The sequence below is a fragment of the Capsicum annuum genome, chromosome 3, assembly GCF_002878395.1.
Source record: "Capsicum annuum cultivar UCD-10X-F1 chromosome 3, UCD10Xv1.1, whole genome shotgun sequence".
Classification (NCBI taxonomy): domain Eukaryota; kingdom Viridiplantae; phylum Streptophyta; class Magnoliopsida; order Solanales; family Solanaceae; genus Capsicum; species Capsicum annuum.
Window position 1 is genome coordinate 27,491,882 of NC_061113.1, and position 17,444 is coordinate 27,509,325.

The following is a 17,444-nucleotide window of genomic DNA, read 5'->3' on the forward strand; positions in this document are numbered from 1 at the left end:
CCAAGGTCCATTTCTTTATCAAGAGGAAGCAAAAATTATTCATGTCTTATAGCAGTAAAGCATAGTTAGCAATCTATGGCCTAATAGGTTTAGAATGCTTGACAGCAATTGTATGGACTAACTGTGGAGAAGTCCAAACACTGGAAGAAAGGCATGATTGGTAATGCAAGTTGAATCAGAAACTGAGAAGATTAATAGTAAAATAAGGAAAACCTTAAGATCTCTTTAAGACCAATTGCGCCATTAGCTTTCGTGAGCCATAATGAATGTGTATAATTTAGTATTTCTGACAGGGTTCATGCCTGTAGCAATGAGCTCTTTTTCTTAACTGTTTTACCCACTTCTTTATTCAGTTGTTAGTATAAACCCTTCCTTTTAACTGTTAATGGTAGTTTAACAAGATAAATTGATCTAGAAAGAATATTTCTTGAAAACTAGCATAATACCTCTAGTGCTCGATTTCAGAACTTAGTGAAAACAAAAAAGCAATAAAATTACAATTGCAAACAATGAATTACTAATTCAATTACAACAACAACAACAACAACAACAAACCCAGTGTATTCCTACCTAGTGGGGTCTGGGGGGGTAAGATGTACGCAGTCCATACCTCTACCTCTGAAGAACTAATTCAATTACCAGTTTCAAAAAAAAATAAAAAATGAATTACTAATAGTTTTCTTGCAATATTTATCACCCATCCAAACTTTGAAATTATGGTTTATTTCTTTGTTATTGTCTTTCTCGTGGATGATAGTGTCATCCATGGTGCGCTTAAGCCTTGAAGTGAGGCTCAAAAAGGTGTTAATCACTTCGCATCGCTTAATATGCGCTTTAGTGTCATCGTCAAGGTTCTAAGACATACTTTTCCTTGCCATTGAGCCCCTTCTGAAAGAGGCAATTAAACAACTGATATTTCACTCAGTCGTAATTTTTTTCAATTTCCTTATTCATATATTTGTCATTCATGCTAATAATTATTAGTCTTGGACTAAACATATATATTTGTATTTTCCCCCCTTTGCACCTTTATCCCTTAAATCCCACGCTTTAATTGTGCTTTGCGCTTAAAGCCCCAACGGACCTTGGAGCTTTTTGCAATTTTTACTTTTGATAACACTGGTGGAAGGCATTAAACCAGTGCTACTCATACCCTTTTTTAATCACGGTATGCAGAATAGAATTGATTCTGCTCTAGGGAAATCAACCAGTATTTACTCTAAGATCTCTCATTCAGACAAAATCTATTTCTAGAGTAAAGAAGATGCTCAGAAAATCCTCAAAAAATTTTGACTTTTATGCTCTCTTCATGCTATTCAGCTCCTACAGTACTTTCACTGGTCTATTTTACTTTACATGTATCATGTATCCTATGCACACTATTAGTATCATTCATTAGTTATTCATAATGAAGATACATAATTCACAAGAAAAGGTGTTAAATGGCAAGGTGTAATTCAAGCAATGCAAAAGAAACATACCTGGTATCAGACTTCTTTAGAAAACTTTCTGGATACTCTCGCCGATACTGCTGCCTCCAACGAAACCTATAAAAGCAGTTAATAATAACATTACTCCAATCAACTAAACACCAATGAGGTTAAATAATTATCTACATTGCCATTCATCAACTCTTGTTCAGGAACCTTTGCTCTTTTATCCTTCACATTTTCTCCATTTGCTGACATATTAGTAGCCAACCCAATCTAGAACCTCATTATTCTCAACTTCATTATACACGTTATCTCCTAACACTAGAAAGCACATCAAAAGTTTGGACAAAACAAGCTCTATTCTTCTTGGATATAGTTTATCAAACTTGCAAATCAAAAGAATGAAACAGCATCAAAGGCCATATTTTTGCTTCTGGCAAGCAGTGTAACCATAATAGAAGATTCATAAAGTTGACCTGACTAATTTGGGATTGTGGCATAATTGTTGTTATTGTTGCTTTTAGCATTAGTTTCCCAAATCACATATCAAACTACCCCTTAATCCCTAATTAACCATCACATTTTCAGGAAAGCGAAAAAAATCAACACTAATAAATGTTTTTGTCATTCTATTATACAAAGCCCTAGACTGTTTTTGCCTTGAGCCGGATGTCCATTGAAAACAGCCTCTCTATCTCACCTTTGAGGTAGTGGTACGGACTGCGTACACTCTACCCTCCCAGACCCCACTTTGTGGAATTATACTGGGTATCCTGTTTTTGCTATTGATTCTATTATACAAAGCAATAAGCTTTCAAACTTAAAAGAGTTCTCTTTCCAGCATTTGTGGAATTATACTGGGTATCCTGTTTTTGCTATTGATTCTATTATACAAAGCAATAAGCTTTCAAACTTAAAAGAGTTCTCTTTCCAGCATTTATACGATTTATAAGCTGATGAACTTAGGGCATCCAGATGCACTAAGCTCCCGCCATGCACCGGTCCAGGAAAGGACCGAACCACAAGAGTCCATTGTATGCAGGCTCCAAGAGACTGTTTCCACAGCTCAAACCCATGACCCCGGTCACATGGCAACAACTTTACCAGTTACCCCAAGGCTCCTCATCCATAAGTTGGCGAGCTTATTGCTCGAATAATAAATCATTTTAATTGGATTACAAAAGGCTTTAACTCTTGTAGGCATATAGAACAATTCGAGTTCCTACAACAATTGAATAGTAAAAAAACCGATGAAAGAAAAACTTACGAGAATTCTTGAAAGGCATATACAGTAGGATCGATTTTGGGAACAACAACAGGTAATCTCTCAAAGAGCACTGAAGCAACAATTTTAGCATTGTTGGACGAAGAAAACCAGCGTTTACGTATCACGGATCGACCTGCAGACGAACAGTACCTCTGCATTTTTCAGAAAACCCTAAAAATCAAATTCAGACAGTTCTTTAGAGGACTGAAGGAACAGTACAGTTGGAACTGAATGAGCGGAGTGACGATGAGTGAGGGCTGCTACTGGGCTTGGGTTGATAATTTATGGGCTTACCACTTTGGGTTGAAATTTGATGGAATTATGGATGAAGCACTCTGTTCAATGGGAAAATTTCAGAAATAGCAACTGTACAGCTTTAATTATAACTTTTATAGCAATAGTTTTAAAATTATGAAAAAAAATTATATTTTAATAAAAGATTGCTATAAAAATACATATACAAATAGGATATTTGTTCCTTATTTAACTCTAATCAGTTAGAGTTAAATAAGAGATGAAACTGTTCCTTAATTTATGCTACATTTCATCAAAAAGATTCCTTTAACTCTTTTATTTTTACCTCAGCCGTTAATTTACATCAACATAATTCAAATTCAAATAACGTTTTTCATAAGCAGCAACTTGAAGGAAATTCAAAAAATAGAGTGCTTTCAATATTATTGATGATCGTCTGAAATTCTAAAGAAAATATTGAAAATACAACGCTCCAATTATAGGTATCGGTAAACAAACTTGATTCTGTTTGTGAATTTCATAAAAAAAAATATTGCGAGAATTGCTGAAAAACTTGCAACAAAGTTGCGTAACAGTCGTGGAATTTCAAAATTTGAGATTGTATATGAATTCTATCAGTTCTCGAACAAAATATTCTGGGCGAATTATTTCTTTTAAATTCAAAGTTATCCATGTCGTTATTTAATTTGAAATTTGAGATACAATTGTTATATGATAAATTTGAATTTTAGTCGATGATAACTAGTATTCAAAAAAATTATTCCTGTTTGTTGGAATTCATTTTACATTTTCGTATATACGAAATAGTTATTATATAAAGTATGTATTTGATAATTAATTTTATTTTTACTTTTCCTAGTGTTTTGGAAATTGACAATGGAAAGCCTCCTTGTTCTTGTTAAACACTCTGGTAGATGGATATATGAACAACAATATGAAGATTACATCAGTGATGCGATATTGTTAAGCATAAATGCTTCGTATAAGCAACTCTACACCCTACTGGCTTCTCACATTGATGTAGATTTAACCTGCAAAAGTGTTTAATATATGTATACAGTCTATTTATGTGTTCACTGTCTGTTTCATATTTTTTTAGCTATATGTATTTATATTATACATATGCAGTATGTTTACGAAGTCACTAGCAGTTACATATATGTCAAGTTATATGTATTTATAACATACATATGCAGTCTTTTTTGTGTTCACTGGGAGTTAAATATGGTTCCAGCTATATGTATATATATATATATATATATATATTATAGTTGTGCATTATGTTTATGTGTTTGCTGGCAGTTACATATGTTTCCAGCTGTATGTATTTATAATATACATATGCAGAATTTTACGTGTATAAATCATGTACTCTTATATTTATTTTCTTCATGTTCAGGCTATATATTTTCATTGGCAAATGGTGTACTAGATTCTGAAAATGATGTATTTTGCACTTGGTTCTTTAAGAATCTGAAGGAAGCACATGGTGAAAGAAAATATATGTTCGGAGTTTCCGATCATAGTGCATGCATCATAAAAGTTGTTGCTGATGTGTACAATAATGTACCACATTATGCATGTATGTGGCATCTATGGGATAATGTGAAAAAAAAGAGTAAATACATAATTACCCCACTGGTGTTGGTTGAGATTTGCAAAAAGACACCTAAACTTTGAATTCGACCTATTACCCCATGATTCTTACTTAATTCATTTCAACTACAATATTTTTCGCTGAATCTCAGACACAAAAAAGAGAGTGGATGCACACACCAATTAGATGCTGTCACGTGTTAAATAATTTAATTTCATATTTTATTTATATTTTTTGATAAAGTTTTCCCTTTTAATTTATTTATCACCCCACCCCACCCCGTCCAACATCTCCCTCCCCCATTCCCCCCCGTCCAGCAGTTCCCTCCACCCCCATTAGTTTCCATATATTCTTCTTTCTTTTTGAATTTCAATGTTAGTTTTTGTGGTTTCCAATTTCATGTTTATTTTAATTTTGTATTGCTTCCTAATTTTGTACCATCAAAACTCCATTAAAATGGAGCTTTATAGTTTTTATGAGGATATATATTGGATTTTATAAAACTGTTCAAAATGTAAAAAAAAAATTGAAATAAGAAGTTGAAAATTGAAGAAAGTAAACATGGTGTTGGTAAAAAATGAGTAGAATTATGGTGATGATTGAGAGGATTGAAGAGAAAGAGAGTTATGGTGATGATGATGTTGTTGTTGTTGCTCTAATTGATGTTGTTATTGTTGTAATTGATGTTGTTGTTGATGTAATTGATGTTTTTGTTAAGTTATGGTGATGAAGAAAAAGACAATGGGGGAAGAAGACAATGGTGGGTAGGGGGTTGCGAGGTGGGGGGTGGGGTGGGGTGGTGTATGAAATAAATTTAAAAAATAAATAAATATTAAATTTATTAAAAAAATTATAAATTATATATTAAAACTTTTACACGTGGCAGCTTTTTATTGGTCAAAAAAGTCAAATTTGGGCCCTTTCAAGCGTCTATGGTGCGTGTATACACGCAGAGGTTCAAAATAGTGTATTGTAATAGAATAAAGAAGAATCGTGGGGTAATAGGTCGAATTCAAAGTTTAGGTGGCTTTTTGAAAATCTCGGCCAACATCAGGGGGTAATTATGTATTTACTCAAAAAAAATTTAGAAAGTCACATGATGCATTGTTCGTGGTAAATCAGGAAGAGATATGTTCGAAAAGAAAAATAAAAATTGTTGTAGTTCATGTGGGTTTAAAGGTCACAATAGGCATTCATGTAGGAAATACAACAAATGATAAGTTTGATGATGTTTTTAGTCAAAATACAATTGCTGAATTTTTTCATTGAGAATTATGTCTTTCTAAATTTTGAACTTGTTAATTTGTTATAGTTCAAATGTTGCAATTATTTTTCAGAGTTTGATTAATTTAATTTATATATATATACGTATTTCAGAAAAAATATATTTACATTAGACATAAATACAAATGCAAACTGGAATGAACATATGTATTAATCATAAATATGTATTTTTAAAAATTACAAATGTAATCTGTAAAAATACATATGTCTGTATGTGTATTAGCTAGACAAATATATAAGGACATCTATTAAAAATACATATGTATTATTGATGGATATATAAGCATAACTGAAAAATACATATGCTTTATTCATAAATATTCAGAAACTTACTTATTGATAGGGGTGTTCACGGTTTGGTTTTTAACCAAATCGAACTGCGATCCAAACCAAACCGATTAAAAAAACCGATATTTAGTTTGGTTTGGTTTTGAATTTTAAAAAATCAATATTAATTTGGTTTGGTTTGGTTTTACTCTAAAATAACCGACAAAATAACCAAACCGAACCGATATATATATATATATACATATATATATTATAATTATTTATATATTATTCATAAATACAATCTAAATATTGGTTACATTTTATATTTTAATCATGATTTAACTTTAGTTGTAACACACTCAGTCATATGTCTTCATCCAATTGACAGTACCTTTTGAGATTCTAAATGAATTTCGCATTTTGAATGACAAATGATACTAATTGTGAAAATTATCTTGTTGTATATTGAATTTTACAGCTGAGATTCCTTAGACTATAGACAATCACTAATTTTAACTTTCTTTTTGTAACTTGTTGAGCAAGAAGTTTATGTGTTCACCTTTTGGGGGGTTTATAATATCATTCTGTTAAATATTATTTTTTAATATTTTCTTAGAAGTGTTCACATGGTGTTGTCATGGCTTCGCCAAAGTATATCATTCAGCTGTCATCATAGCTTCAAGGTTGATATACAACACTCGGTTGACATCTCATATGTTAGATTGAATTTGTTTTATAAATTTTCTGCTTTTATCATTAGCTAAAGTTATAAACCAAAAAAACCTAACCAAACCGAACTATACCGACAAGAACCAAACCGATAATTATTTTTTTATTTGATTTGGTTTGATTTTAAAAAATTTAAAACCGATTAAGTTGGTTTGGTTATGGTTTTGACCAATAATCGATCCAAACCGACCTATGAACACCCTACTTATTGATATATGCATTGTAGACAACAACATATTCAGACAAGTATGAATACATATGCATATCAGAAAAAATATACTTTCAGACTTATAAAAAATATGTATATTTTATGCATAAGTAAATACATAATTATCCCCCTGATGTTGGCCGAGATTTTCAAAAAGACACCTAAACTTTGAATTCGACCTATTACCCCACGATTCTTCTTTATTTCGTTGCAAACACACCATTTTTCGCTAAATCTCAGTCATAACAAAGAGAGTGAACACACACACCAATTAGGTGCTGCCACGTGTTAAATACATTTAATTTCATATTTTCTTTATTTTTTTAATGAAATTTTCCTTTTTACTTAATTTAACACCCCATCCACCCCCTCTTCCCCCACCCCATACGCATCCAGCAACTGCCCTCCTCCCTCTCCCATGTCCAGCAGCTCCCCTCTATTCTCACCCCCATTCAGTACCCCCACCCCCCGTACAACACCCCCACCTCATCAGCATCTCTCCCTACCCCCTCACTCTATCAGTATTCTCGTCTATTTTTTTTTGTTCAAATCACTTCAAAAAATAGTTTTATGATTGAATTGAGTTTTAAAGATAGTTAAATTATATGATTTAACTGAAAATGGAGCTTTAATGATATGATTTAAAAAAAAAAAAAAACTTCAATGGAGGAGCTTTAATGGTGTTGAAGAAGACATTGTATTAAAGAAAAAATGGTGGGTAGTTAAATGATATGATTTAATTGTAAAATGGAGCTTTAATGAATGTTTTTTTTTAAAAAAAAAAAAACTTCAATGGAGGAGCTTTAATGGTGAATTGAGTTGAAGAGGAAAGGGGGTGGATTAGGGGGGGGGGGGGGGAGAGGCGGTAGGGATAATTTTTAAAAATAAATATTATTTTTTTTAAAAGAATATAAATTATATATCAATTATTTTATATGTGACAGCTTTTAATTGATCAAAAAAGTCAAATTCGAGCCCTTTCACGCGCCTGTGGCACGTGTATACACGCAGAAGGTCAAAATGGTGTGTTTGCAACGAAATAAAGAAGAATCATGGGGTAATAGGTCGAAGTGAAAGTTTAGGTGTCTTTTTGCAAATCTCGGATAAGATCAGGGGAATGATTATGTATTTTCTCTTATTAAAAATACATATGTACACTGGAATGAACATGTGTATTATTCATAAATACATATGACTCATAAATCTATATGGACTTCTGCATAAGAATACAATAACTATGTATAGTTCAAAAATATATGTGTAAAACTGTAAAAATACATATGTGTAAATAATCATAACTGGAAAATAAATATGCATTAAAAATAAATACATATAAAAAAAACCGGATAGAAGAAAAGTTCATAAAGGCATATTACTAACATTTACATAAACTAACCATGAAAATATTGGAGTTTAAAAGATTAAACATCAACAAATTTTATATAACAGTAAAGAAACATTAACATATCATCTTTGAACATTAAAGTAACATATGAAACTTAAGATATATTCAAAAAATTGTTTATCCACAAAATGTTAACTGTTGTAAACTTCAACAAAATAAAATACACATCAAATATCATGCACTTCACTGTCTTCTGTTATCCCAATTTCTTGAGGAGGCCTCATTGGTGCTTCATCACCATTTTGTGCCTTCGCTTCTTCTTTTCTCGAACCATGATATCCCACAAAAGTGAAGCATATCTTGTGTAAATAAGATTTGTACCATGTATAACATTTACATGAAAACAGTGGTATTTATGTATTTACGATATACATATTATATTTACATTGAAACATATACATATACAAACATTGTCATCTACTCTTTATAAACAAATACAACTGAGCAAAAAATATAAATATTAGCAGTATAAATAAAAAAATACATATCTAACAGGTAACAAATACATTTCATATGATTCCAAGCAAATAAATTACATATGTATTTTATTTATACATAATTTGTCAAAAAATCATACTTATCAATAAAAGAGAAGAACATATCATAGTCAAATACATATCTTATCAGTAAACAAAATAAATACATATCTAACCTATACCATGTATATCATTTACATGTCCAAACAGTGGTACTTATGTATTTACAATATACATATTATATTTACATTGAAACATATACATATGTATTTCATGAATACATGAATGGTCCAAATTTAACTTACAAATAAAATATACAACTAAACATCAGTTACAAACCTTATCAGTAACAAATATAAATATCTTACACACACCGTAATACAAAATATATATCTAAAATATATTATACATAATAAAATATAATTATTATCAGTAACAAAATTATATACAAACTAAAAATCTTAGATATAACAGATGCATATCAACACATTAGCAACAAAACTAAAAAATAAACACCTTATAAAATGTATATATAAAATACATATATGAACATGTTATCCAGAAACTATAAAATTTTACACATGTCAAAATATCTCCTCCACTTTCTCTTATTCAAATTCAAAATCAGATGAAACAAGACTTGTAATTTTTCTAGATTCCGCTTTTTCATCCGACTTTTTTTTTTCACCAATTTTATTTTTTTTGTGGGTTTTGGGGATGAAGATTTTGAAGTGCTTTTCGTTTCATGATTTCCACAGTCTTTACGGGATCGTTACGCTGCTTCGATCTCAACTCTTCAATGCTAACACCTCCCTTCAACTGAACTACTACGATTTGCATGTTCTGCCATTATAGCGGAACTCCAAAAATTTCAACACACAAAAATTAAAACCCCCAAAAAATTACAGCACAGAAGAATGTGGAAAAAGAATGCCTCAGAAATTTCAACACACAAAAATTAAAAAAAATAAAAACCCCAAAAACAAGAACACTGAAGAATGTGGAAAAAAATGCCGAAAATAAATTACATATAAGAACTTATATGAAAAAGATAACATGCATTAACTGTAAAATCAACTTACCTTAATAGATGAAAACAACGTTTACCAAGAATCAGAGAGAAAAAGACGGATTTTTTTTTAAAATAGCCGAAGAGAGATATTGGAGGGAATTGAAATTTTTATGCATGGCGTGAAAATAGGGTTATGGAAAGGTAAAGTGGCGTGAAAAGAGGATAGTGAAAATATATGGGTAAAAGTCACAAGCTTTGGTAATAAAAAAGGTAAAATATTGCTACTATTGCTATTAGTTGTAATTTTGAGAAACTATTGCTATTACTTGTAATTAATGTATTAGGTATGCTAGTTGAGAAAATTGAAGGAAAGGAGTCTTTTAAGTCTTGAATGAAGGATTGGCGACATTGACCAACAGATAGGGTCAAATATCATTAGGAAACTTGATTAAGTTAATTGGGGACTTGATTAATATTTTCAAAACTTTCTAATCTTTTCAAAAATACAAATCAACCCAACCCACACCCCTCTTTACTCCTAATCAACCACTCTCTCTCTCCAGCTTCTCCCAACTAATAGTTCTGCAAAAAATTTTCCTTCAACTTTCGGCGATAAATAGTCGGACGAGTTTCTTTTCGACTTTCAACCGTCAATCGACATGAATACTTCTATGGCGACAAAAACTTTGAGTTCTTCATCCTCCCATTTCCTTTTTCTCAGGTAAAGAATTATGAAGAAACAGAGGAACTTGAGTCAACTACTCTTCTGGTATTGAAATGTGGACTGAATAAAATCCTAATTTTTGGTATTTCTGCATTTCTTCTTCTCATTGTCGCACTGTTGATTCAAATTTATTGGTGATTTTTAGTCACAGTTGATATTCTTAGTGTGTATGTGTGTGTGATATGTTGGTGTTGCTGGATTGATTTGTTGTTTGTCTTGGTAGAAATGGTATTGCAATAGTTGAAACATCTAATGTAATAGATGAAACATATGATGCAACAGATGAAAATCTGATGCAACAGATGAAAATCTGATGCGACAGGTTAAAAATCTGATGCAACAGGTGAACAATCTAACAAATCATTCATCTGTTGCGATAGATGACTCTTCTATTTGGAAAAAATCTAAACAATATTGATCCAACAGATAACTGATTAGTGATCTATTTTTATTCTTTCCAACGGTTTACTTTTCATTTTAAAATCTGATGCAACAAATTAAAAATCTGATGCAACTATGAAAATCTGATGCAACAGGTGAACAATCTAACAGATCATTCATCTTTTGCGACAGACGACTCTTCTGTTTGGAAGAAATCTAAATAATATTGATCCAACAGATAACTGATTAGTGATCTATTTTTATTCTTTTCAATGGTTTACTCTTCATTTTACAACAGATTAGGACTATTTTTATTCTTTCCAACGATTTACTCATACAGGTCGGTTATCTGTTACGACAGATAACATACCTGGGGCAACAAATTAGTAATCCGTTTTTATTCTTTCCAACGGTTTACTCATCCGTTACAACAGGTTGGTTATATATTGCAACAGATAAAATACCTGGTGCAACAGATAGTATTTTTTTATGGTTCTCACATATTACTCATCCGTTGCAACAGGTCAGTTATGTGTTGCAATAGATAACATGCCTGGTGCAACAGATTAGTTATCTGTTGGAACTGTTATATTACTATTATGCATTAATCAATTATAATCTATGTTATGTTCCTATTAATTTAAGATAACATGGCTCCCAAAATAAAAGAAATCGAATCAAGTCCAAGTAAAGGAACAAGTGCAGCAGCTCAGCTACATCCACCACTCTATGAGCTTACTTTGCAAGCGTTATCTCAATCAGAAGCAGAAGATAATGAACACAGGGAGGAGGAATCTTTCAAAAGAGATGATTCAAATGCTAATAGCCCTTCGTCGAAGAGTTGGTCAAAACCTTCAGCATTGATCGTTACCCTGTGAGAATGCAGTGCGATGGTGCCACAGATTTAATGGGTGATCTCATGGTTAAGTTAGTCATGGAAAAATCTTTCGACGCCATCAGAAAAATACTTCGAGAACAAAAATTGGATTCTTATTTCAGGAAAAGCTGCTTTGGGAAATATCTTGATTTGCCGGAGAAAAACAATGCTCGTTTCCAGATGAAAATGGGATATGATCTTCTCAAGCGTAGTTTTATGTATGAAAACAAAGATAAGATGAATGAGATGTGGATAAATTACTGTGGCATGCCTGTTTGTTTTGGTTGGGAGGAGTTTGTCATAGTTACCGGACTAAAATGTTATCCTCCTTCTCTTTCTCAAGTTATACCTACTCTGACCCAAAAAAAAACACCCCATACACTCAAAAAAGGAAAAAGCAAGTCGAGTGATCGTGATGACTTGGTGTCCATTGTTGGTCCAAGCTTCAAAAACAAAAATCTGATTGAAGCGCTGAAAGGTAAAGGAGTTTCAAAGAAGTACAAACAATCATTGTGCTTGGTTTGGTTTGTAAATAATGTTCTTTGGGTGAGAGATGTTAACAACAACATAATCCTCGGTTTAATAAATCTCTCCGAGGATCTTGAGGCATTTAACAGCTATCCTTGGGCTTATGAAAGCTTCAAAATGACTGTCGAATATTTTTTGACTCCGTTAACGCCAAAAACAGTCAACTTATATGGTTTTCTATGGGCCTTCATGGTAAATATTTCTTTTATCATGATATGATTCATCATTTTTTTATTCAATAATGCTTTTGATTTTTTGGCGTTATGTTATAGGCTTGGGCATTTGAAGCCATTCCTTATTTGAGACAACAAGTGAACTACCAGGAAGAAGTTTCCTATACAAGAATTCTGAGATGGTTGTCGGCCAAAACTGATAAAAATGCTAAATTTCTTGATCTTTTTAATCCCCCCAAGGAAGCAGTAAATTCAATTCTAATTAACTTTTTGTTTTAATTAATGATTAAATGATTTCATTATCATTCTTAATATATGTATCGATTTATTTTAGATTGTCCATCCATGGCTTATTCCGACCAACCGAGATTTGAAGATGCCATTTTTCTTACTTTACGATCTGTGCAAACTTTATCGGACCCTAAGGTCGTTGATGGAATAAAAATGGAATTGTTTGGAGCAACAACCATTATAAGAAAAAATAATTTTGGAAGGTGGGGCTAATAATGCTCCTCTTACAGTTTTTGAAACAACAAGCCATTATGATTATGATCATAATGGTTGTACAGATTTTTCTCCAGATTTTGCCACATCTAGCAAATGTTCTTCATGCAAATATCAAGAATGCAAGGCAAAACACGATGGAGTGATTAATACTATTAATGCACTAACTGCTTCTGTAAAGAAAATGACATCTAAGAGGGGTGTCATTCCATCAAAGAGGATTTTCTATCCGGACACTCCACTAGAGATCAAGGCGGTTAAGAGGAGAAGAAAAGACACTTCCAAGGCATCATTAATCATAAAAAAAAGGCAAGATTACAATGCCTCTGTCTTTATCTTGCACTGATGTTCAGTGTGCAAGGGCCACAGAAGAGCAGCATGAGCTGAAGAAGGTGAATGTACACCATCTATTCCAAAAAACAAACAAGCACATATCTGTTTCAACAGACGATACATCTGCTGAAAATTATCAAACAGATGTATACATCTGTTGCAACTGTTGTCTAACTTGTTGCATCAGATTCGTTATCTGTTTCAACAGTTGAGTCTTATATTGTAACAGATGGGTCATCTGTTTGAATTTGTCCCAACAGATAATTCATCTGATGCAACATAAGAATCATCTGTTGCAACAAATGAAAAATCTGTTGTATATCTCTACTTAGCATTGATAATTCTGGCTTTTCAGGTGGATGTCACAGCTACTGCCACAGAGCATAATATGACAGTTGATAATCCATCAACTGCTTCCAAAGATGAAAAAAGTGGAGCCTGTCAGTTTGGGAGAATGGAAGAATTACTCATTTGAAGGGTTCAACTTCTCGGACGAGGCTCTTAAAAAACTAATACAGTTGATCAACGACTATTCAGAATGGATTGTCGATTGGCTGTTAAAGCATCATGCCAGTAGGTACATAAATCAATTTTATGAATATTGGTTTATACAATTCTTGTTGCAAGAACCTGACATTAACACATATAAATGATCATATAGAAAACAAAAATGACGAGCGCTACAAAGTGAATGAATCGAGTCTTGGTTTTGATATGTTTGACTTTGTTGTTGCACATTCCAGAACGAAGAATTGATTCTATTTGATGTCACAGCCCCAAACTTGCTGGAATGATGAGGTTTAAAGACCATACATATTACTATTAATTAATACTTTATTTAATTGCATCTGTGTATTGATTTTTTCGTCACGTAGTTTGAAATATTTGATAATATGTACAGCGCATCGATGTTATTTTTTACTACCTCTGAAAAAAGGTCAAGTTGCAAACACAAGAACAATACAGATACACAATAGGCAATTGTTTGTACAAAGCTTACATCAATAATGCCTACGGTAGGTATTATTCGGTTTCCCGAAACAAGGAATGCTTAATCAACATCATCAAAGGTTTTAGCATTCTGGCTGGCTTACCTTGGCATTTGGTCGAAGAAGTGTACATCCCAATCAATTGTGGTGATGAATTCCATTGGGTGTTGGCTTTCATCATTCTAAAAGAGAGGTGCATCCGAGTTTATGACTTGATGTCACGAAAAAGACGTTTTGGGCCATTGTCTGATATATAAAAACTGGCCAAAATATTGTCTACTTACCTTGATATGAGTGAATTTTTGAATCAAAAGGTTCGTACTGATTAGTCGATGATTGAAGCATACCGGGATAAAATGGCTAATCCATTTGATGTATAATATGTTGACGGAATTGCTCAACAAACCATTGGTAGCATGTAAGTTTAAGTGTCATGATTTAGTTTCATTTCACAAATTTCACAACGCTTGCATGAACTGCAGGATATGGATTATCTATTTTTATAACGTCGGGATTGCAGTCCTTTTGTTGCCGCCTATGCCGAGTATTTGAGCGATGGATTACAAGTACCAAATGATGGACTTGATGCCGGATTACTCCGCAAAAGATATGGTGCTTTTTTATGGAAATATGGAGAAGCGAAAGCTCAGAATCTGTACGCAACTGACGTTAAAGATCCACGATGACCAAAGCCGAATTCCATAGCACTGGATGAAGAACAAATTGTTCATGTTGATTAGATCTTTATAGCTCTAGTTTGTCGATGTAATAACCTATCTTCCTTAGTTTAACTTGTTGATTTATTTGTAGAGCAGATCGTTTGTACTATAATGATTTTTTGTACATTTCATTTATTTGTTGAGTTATTTTATTTCATGTAATTTCCAAAGGCTTTGATTTATTTTATTCTGTCTATGAATATAATTAATTCTGAGTTTTGAACATGTTAATTAAAATGGAGTACTAGATTCAAATATTGCAACAGATAATACATCTACTGCAACAGACGACATATCTTATCAGACAGATTTAGACATATGTTGCAACATGAGATGCAACACGTAGGTCATCTGCTGAAATTATATAATAGGTCTTCCTACTTTTTTTATTTGCTCCAACAGATTGCCGATCAATTGTAACAGATAAGTTATATGTTGCAACAGATCATGAATTTGTTGCGACAGATAGGTAACATCTGCATAACGCAATAGATGACCAACCTATTTCAACAGATAATCAATCTGTCACAATAAGTACTATATTTGTTACGACAGATATAAAATCTGTTGCATTATAAAAATTCAACTTTGCTAGACATAAAAATTATTGCCCCTATATGTATAGTGAATTGGTTTGAAATGAAAATTTGTTATCGTGTTCGTATCTGTCTTTGTACATGTTCTTTTTTATACATGGACTCCAACCATTTTGTTAGTACCCCATATGCCCATACCCACTGCATCTTTCCCACAACCCATTTATGTGCCGGTCAACAAACACTCCATGTATGCAAGCGAATACGGCCTGCACGCTGTACCGATTGTATTTGTTGGGAGCTGGATGTTCTTATTTCGATCTTTAAAAACCCATGATTCCTTCGCCAAGACTTCAGCCGACAAATGATCCATCATCTTACTCTGCGTCAACAACTTAGGCAACAACTTCAAGAGGGCTGTATGTGGGTTAAAAATATCTTCTCGCTGAACACAGGTAAGTTGAAGTCATAAACCTTAATCCTTCCTTCTATAGTAGTATCTCAACAGTGAGAAAATGGGTGACATCCACATTCATGACTGCAAGGATTCACTTTGCCTTGGTCCAGCTCTTACCGTGTGGTTATGGCCTCTTTCCTCTAACATATTTAATCGCTTCTTTATCCCATTGAAATGTAAAAACTAACTGATCAAATCCCAGGCCACCGGAATCAGCTAGATTACGAAGATCAGCGTACCTATCTTTGAAATTATTGTAGAAGTTGAGGTCCATTATCCTATCAGCAGTATCATAAGCATCTGGGTACGCTAATTACCTGTCCCTCATGAGGCAGAGAATTTCATCAACATACTGTGGTATAAGAAGATAATTTTTAAATAGGTTAGTAATTGTAAAGAATAAAAACACAGTAAAAAGAATCCGATGCAGAGGGTTCTCTAAATCAGTTCACAGATTACCCAGCCAACGCAACTTATGCAACAGATGTGTATTATGTTGCAACAGAATACGAAGCTGTTGCAACAGATTACACATCTGCTGCGTAGATTCTTCTTCATGGAGTAGATTGGAAGGGTAGGTTAGCAAAAGTAAACTTACCTTGTCCTCGTACCACACGCACATATTTGTCATATTCGAGAAGTCTTTGGTGACAAATGAATACATGGTTATTCTTTTTGAACCTTTATCTTGATGAATTCTTCCAGTTCCTTCTTCTTCTCCTTGCCAAGCGCCGCAAATATGTCCACCTTCTTTGGCGGCCCCTAAACTTCAACAACTATTGGAGCAAGGGGAGTTGCATTTTTTACTAATTTCAGAACAGAGAGAATTTATCTTATTTTTATTCTCTTCCTCCTAACCTCCACTGTAGGACTGCATGGCTCCCTCACCTCGTTGGATGGTATGACACCCCTCCTGGATTTCAACTCCTCGGCAGCTTCCGTAATAGCCTCTAGCTTGTCCAGTAGTTTATCCTCTCTGTCTTTGCACACTTTGTATTTGCAATGAGAACTGAGGGTGAGGAGGGGTGAGAAGAACCACTGTAAGGGTGGGAGGGATCGGTGTAGGGGTGGGAGGAAGGACCTGTGCAAGGGGTGTTTTCAAACATATTTAATTTTTACTGAGCAACAACATGCTCATAATCACAACTGGAAGCAGAAGCAGAAGCAGGATGGCTGCCACCATCACAAACAACTCCACCAACAACACCCCCAGAAGCACCCGGATCTGTTGCAGTTTGAGTTAGGTCGTGAAGAGCTTCAACATTAGACTGACCTAGCCTAACTGCT

General features: G+C 33.2%; 1 protein-coding gene across 1 annotated transcript in view; it reads right to left on the reverse strand.

Annotated features, from left to right (window-relative positions):
* Positions 1–2,968, reverse strand: part of LOC107864055 (39S ribosomal protein L46, mitochondrial) — a gene marked incomplete in the record, with an annotated part of 6,990 nt that extends 4,022 nt beyond the window's left edge. Inside the window, 2 exon segments of the mRNA XM_047409228.1 lie at positions 1,482–1,547; positions 2,701–2,968. Of these exon segments, the coding sequence (XP_047265184.1) occupies positions 1,482–1,547; positions 2,701–2,858 (224 nt within the window).
* Positions 2,969–17,444: the final 14,476 nt, after the last annotated feature.